Below are 6,000 nucleotides of genomic sequence, written 5' to 3' on the forward strand. Positions count from 1 at the left end.
GCCACCATGCCTGGCTAATTTTTGTTATTTTTAGTAGAGACAGGGTTTCACTATGTTGGTCATGCAGGTCTCAAACTCCTGACTTCATGATCCACCCCCACCTCAGCTTCCCAAAGTGCTGGGATTACAGGTGTGAACCACCACACCCAGCCTTCAATATTTTCTTTAGCTACCTTTAGTCATTTGGATTCTCATTTTTGTTTTACTATCAGCTTATTTTCTACTCATCGCCTCTCTTCCCACAAAGAACATCTGGACTGGAATCACATTAAATTTGTATAGCAACTTTGGAAAAAACTGACTTCTTTACAACAGTCTTCTGCATGAAAATTATATTATCTATTTATTTATATCATTTTCTTTCAGTAATTTTTATAGTGTTCTGTGTAGAGTTCATCTTTCATTTAAGCCAAGGTATTTGATGTTTCTGAATGCTAACGTAAGTGTTATCTTTCACTTTTTATTTTCAAACTATCTGTGGCTAGTAGGCAGAAATAAAATTGATTTCTGAAGAGAATTCGCTAAATTCACTTATTAATTTTAAGGCTTTATCCATAGATTCTTTTCAATTTTCTGTGATCATCAGTGGCAACTCTGTCTTTCAAAACTTTATGCTTTTTATTTCTTGTTTGTAACTTCTAACTGGCAAGGACCTCCAACACAATGTTAAATAAAAGTGCTGACAGCAAACATCTTTCTCTTCTTCCATACCTCAAAGAGAAAGTTTTCGGTATTTCACCATTTAATATAGCATTTGCTATATGCTTTGTAGATATTCTTTATCACATTGAAAAAAATTTCCACCTATTTACAGCTTTCTAAGGGTTTTATTAAGTCATGACCTCTGAGTATGCCTTTGTAATATTCCGCATAAAATGTGGAGTATACATGTAGCACTTCTAACTACAAACAGAAGAACAGCAGCAATAGATTTCCTAGTGCTAGACGTAGCCTGCATTTCTAGAATACAACTGTGTTTGTGATGTTCTTTTTTATGTATTGCTGGATTAAATTAGACAACGTTTTGTTTAAGATTTTAACACCTATGCTCATGAGACTGGCTGAAAATTTCCTTTCTTGTAAAATTTTTTTCAGGTTTTGCTACTTAGGCTATGATGGTTTCATAATATAAATTGGGACATGTTACCTCTTTTTTAAAATTCTCTTGAAGTGTTTATATAAGATCAATGTTATTTTTTCATTACATAATTATAAGAATTCCTTGAAGCTTGCTGGGCCTGAAGTCTTCTATAAACAAATATTTTTAATTACGGGTTTAATATATACGAAAGTATTAACGTTTTCTATTTATTCTTGTGCCAGTTTTGATAAGTCATTTTTTACAATTTTTGTCTGTTTCATCTAAAATTTCAACTTTATTTACGTAAGATGTTCATATCTATCCTTCCATTATCTTTTTAATTCTGTAGAATCCACATAGCTCCTTTTTTTCATTCCAGATATTAGCAAATTGTATTTCTCTTTCATCAACTTTAATAGTACCTTTCTGTTGTTTCATTTTTGAAAGCTTTTTATTGCTGTATCTCCAAATTTACTAATCTTTCCTTCTGTTTAGTCTGTTATTAATCCCATCTAGTGTAGTTTTCAACTCAGACACTGCAATTTTTATCTCTAGGAATTTGCTTTGGGTTTATATTCCATGTGTCTACACAGATTGTTCAATGTGTCTTTTAGCTTCTCCATGAAATACAGATATAACTGCTTTAATGTCCTATTCTAAGCTAATTCTATCATCTCTATCATTTCTGGGTCAGTTGTGACTTTTTCCTCATTATGGGTTGTTTACTGTAAAAAAGTAAAGAACATTAGTGAGCTTTGGGGACAGTTTCAAGTAAACTAATAAACGTATAAGTTGCTGGTGGCAATCCAGATCTACGCAAAGAAATTAAGAATACCAGAAATGGTAACTATGTGGGTAAATGTAAAGCCATTTTTTCTTTCTGATTTAAATCTCTTGAAATGGTAATTGACTGTTTAAAGCAAAAATAACAAATATGTATTGTGGGTTTCTATCATAGAAAAAAATGGGAGTGTACAGTAATAAAGTTCTTATACATGATATAGTATAGTATCTTCATATTTTTAGTAGAGATGGGTTTTTGCCATGTTGGCCAGGCATGTCTTGAATACCTGGCCTCAAGTGATCCACCCGCCTCAGCCTCCCAAAGTGCTAGTATCAAAGGGGTGAGCCACCACACCCAGCCCAAATATTGTATATCTTTAAATGAGGCTGTTTGTTGTTTTGATTTGGTCTGCATGTTCTGTAAGTTACAGAAAGGCATGCTTAAATATATTACCATGATCTTCTTTATTCCTTTTTCCTCTCCTCCTGCACACTAAAAACAACCTTGTTTGACCTTTTCCCCATGTCCCATTTACCTCAAGTTTTTCTGAATTTTCCATCTTTTCTTCTCTCTGTGCTTCCATCTGCACGTTTTCTATAGACCTATCCTCCAGTTCATTAAATTTCTCTGCTGATGTGTCTGATCTGCTATTAATCCCATCTGCCAGGTTTAATCAAGTTTCCTCTTGATTCTTCCATACAAATTCCAATTCTCTGATAAATTTTCTATAACTCATCTATTTCTTGATCATATCAGTTATAGTTATTTTGCGATCAATGTTTATACTGTCTCCCCCCAACTGCATGTTTAGTTATTTCAAACTCTCTCTCCTAGCACGCCTGGAAATTTTGACTGAATGCTACACCTTACACTTATGGAAAATTACAGAAGCTCTGGATGATGTTATCTTCCTCCAGAGAGAATTCCGTTTTCTTTTGGCAGAAATAATATTAGCATACCAAACTGTTGAGGCTGATCTATCTTGGCCTGCACTTACTCTTAGAACAAAATTCTTCTCAGATATCAAGTTGAAAGCCTACGGTGTATTACCATGGCTCTCTCCTCCTTTGAAGACCATAAATTACAATATTTGTCCCTCCTGTTCTGTGACAGTGTTGAATTTTGGCTAGCGAAAAACTACTTTGTGTCTGAGCCCTAGCATACACAATGAGGAGTTGGCAAATGCCTTAAGTGGATACTGCTTACAAAAAGTTGAACTCAGCCGGGTGTGGTGGCTCACACCTGTAATGCCAGCACTTTGGGAGGCCAAGGTGGGCAGATTACCTGAGGTCAGGAGTTTGAGACCAGCGTGGCCAACATGGTGAAACCCCTTCTCTACTGAAAATACAAAAATTAGCCAGGCGCAGAGGTGGGCACCTGTAAAGCTACTTGGGAGGCTGAGGCAAAGAATTGCTTGAAACCGGGAGGCAGAGGTTGCAGTGAGTCGAGATCGCACCACTGCACTCCAATCTGGGCGACAGTGAGATCCCGTCTCAAAAAAAAAAAAAAGGTGAATTCACCCCTGAGATTCCTCAGGATCTCGGCTCTGCAAGCCCTGGCTGTTTGGTAACTCCAAACTCCAATTTTTGTCTCCCTGGTTTAATGAGAGCTCTACGCTACTGCTCCCTGTGTAGCCCCTACGCCATGCACTGAGAATTTGGAAATGTACCAAAGGAAAATGTACAAAGCTTATCTCAATGTGTTTACCTCTTCTCTGGGCTCCTGACCCCTGAAGTCCTGGCTGTCTTAGTTTCCAATACCTCCCTCTTCTTTTTTTTAATCAAAGAGGTGGTGGGGAGGGGTGTGTGGCTATGTCTGTCTGGTATTTTACACAGATAGGCAGAAAGGTTAATCTAATACTAGTAGTCTGTCATATCTGGATGCAGAAATCCAAAATCTTCAGTTCCTCTGACATCCACATTATTTGGTCATAAAGTCCCAGCATTACTACTTCCTAATTGTTTCCTAGTAACCACACTATCATCTATGTTTAGGTCCTCATCACCACTTAGACTACTGCACAGAGCAGTATTAGGTATTTCTGATTCTAACCCATCCACTTCACCAGAAATTCTCATCTAGCTGGTCACCATTAGAGATCATTTTTAAAGTACATATTTCTGGGCCCTACTCATCATGACACAGTACTGATTTGGTAGAACTGCAATGGAATCCTGGGATTACCACCACTACCACGACCCACCCCCCACCACCCTCTACCCTCCAACTGCCCCATAAATCCTCTAAGTGACTGTGATGTAATGATTTCAGATTGCCATGTGGGAAGAATCATTCCTCTATGCCTAGGCTGCCAGTTTCCTTTCTGAACTGGAAATTTGAATTATGTCACTCTGATTATAATCTGTCATCTGTTTAATCATTATCTTTCTGCAAGTAAAAAGATCCTAGGAGTGCCATGTTAGTGCAATGGTGTATGTGTATGTGTTCACATTTACGTGTGCGCGTGAAGTGGGAGAATGAAAGTCAGAGAGAGGGAAAGAGCAAAAGAGGGTGAAATCTAGAGGGAGAAAATGAAAACAAGACTGAAAGAGAATCTAAGCGTAAGTATGAGAGATGTATAGCTCTGGAGTATTCATGGTCTAGTAGGGAAGAAAACAGATGAACAAAACTGGATTCAGAACCTCCCAGAACCTTTTCAGGTTTTGAGATGTAACGTTAAGAAACTGTCTTATAAAGAAGAGACAGATATATACCTGTATCCCACTAGGTATATAACGACCCATCACAAAGTTGTGACTCAACATCAAAATGTAGCAAACGACCATATACTGTTTCTGGCTATATTCCTAGACTTGAATATCATGAAAATAGGTAGACCACCATCCCAGCGAACTCTATGAGGCTGTCCAATTATTTATTTACTCGACTCTGTTAACTCATCAGAATTTGACAATCTTTTTTTCAACCACATATTTGGAGAGGTAATTAATGATTTTGAAACAAATTGATTCAATAAAATGCTGGCTCACAAATTCTACCAATGGGAACTGTGAGAGCCAAGAATTTTTAAACAAGTATAGAACTTCTCAATAAGCACCTTCCAATTTCTCCTGAGAGGTGTTTTTGTTCTAATCTGTGCATACCTCAAAACATTCTGAATTTAGCCTTCAAGCTACTATGTATAGGGTAAACAAATATATATAGTCTTTAAACTGAACCATATAGGATTCTATCATTACTACAAAGGCAAATTAAATGTACTACTCAATGACATTTCAATAATGTTTAAAAAAATGAAATTACTTTGTTAGTCACAGTGTTGATTGCCAGAGTTGGAGAGGCACTTCCCGAAATAATACACTCCATTCCCAAAGAATCTGAATCTATGCTATATGGAGTTGAGGCCTAAAATATAAGAACAAAATAAATAATTATTAGCTCATATATCCAGCAACTTTAACACAGTTTGAAGGGATCTCATCAAATTCTCGAACATTCAGTTTTGTGCTTTTTTCCTGAAAATGAATTTAAATCACTAGTGAAATCTATTCTACTATATTTTAGTATGCTACTGACCTGATACTACAAAGTCCTTTGGTATGGCTATTCTCTACCAACTCTTTTAATTGACTGCGAGATAGGCTGACAAAAATTATAAATAAACTTCTGTAGTGATAACTGCTAATGATCCCCTAATATTCATTCTCCCCTCATCCTTTTCAGTAATAGATCTTTACAGTATCTACTCATGTCTGCCCAGCCACAGACTACCTTTCCAGATTCATGAGCTATTTGTGGCCATGTGACTACAGTGTAACCAATGGGATGTGAGCAGGAGTGATGTGTGCCACTTCTGGATCATGTCTTTGAAAGAAACCTGCTTGCCCACCATTCATTCTTCCTCTCTTATTGCAGATTTAAGACAGATATAGTGGTGGTGATCTTGCTTAACCATAAATAGCTGAGGGTAATATCCTGGGAAAATACCGGAAAAACAGGATTAGAAGGAACCTCAGCATCTGAATGACCTTGTCGAACAGAGCTGTTTATATCTCTGACCCACCCATCAGCTTGGGCTTCTACCTGGGAGAGAAATAAATCTCTCTGGTTTAAGCCAGTTATAGATTTTTTAAACTTTTGCTATTTATTTTTATTGATACATATTAGATGTACA

General features: G+C 36.9%; 1 protein-coding gene across 2 annotated transcripts in view; it reads right to left on the reverse strand.

Moving 5' to 3' along the window:
- The window catches only part of FOXJ3 (forkhead box J3), a 29,872-nt gene extending 24,646 nt beyond the window's left edge, over positions 1 to 5,226 (reverse strand). For both annotated transcript variants that reach the window (XM_030942458.1, XM_030942459.1), the window contains exon 1: positions 5,130 to 5,226. In XM_030942458.1, coding sequence (XP_030798318.1) covers positions 5,130 to 5,192 — 63 coding nt within the window. In that variant the 5' untranslated portion in view covers positions 5,193 to 5,226. The remainder of the gene's footprint in view (positions 1 to 5,129) is intronic.
- Positions 5,227 to 6,000: the final 774 nt, after the last annotated feature.

The sequence above is a fragment of the Rhinopithecus roxellana genome, chromosome 12 (assembly GCF_007565055.1).
Source record: "Rhinopithecus roxellana isolate Shanxi Qingling chromosome 12, ASM756505v1, whole genome shotgun sequence".
Lineage (NCBI taxonomy): Eukaryota > Metazoa > Chordata > Mammalia > Primates > Cercopithecidae > Rhinopithecus > Rhinopithecus roxellana.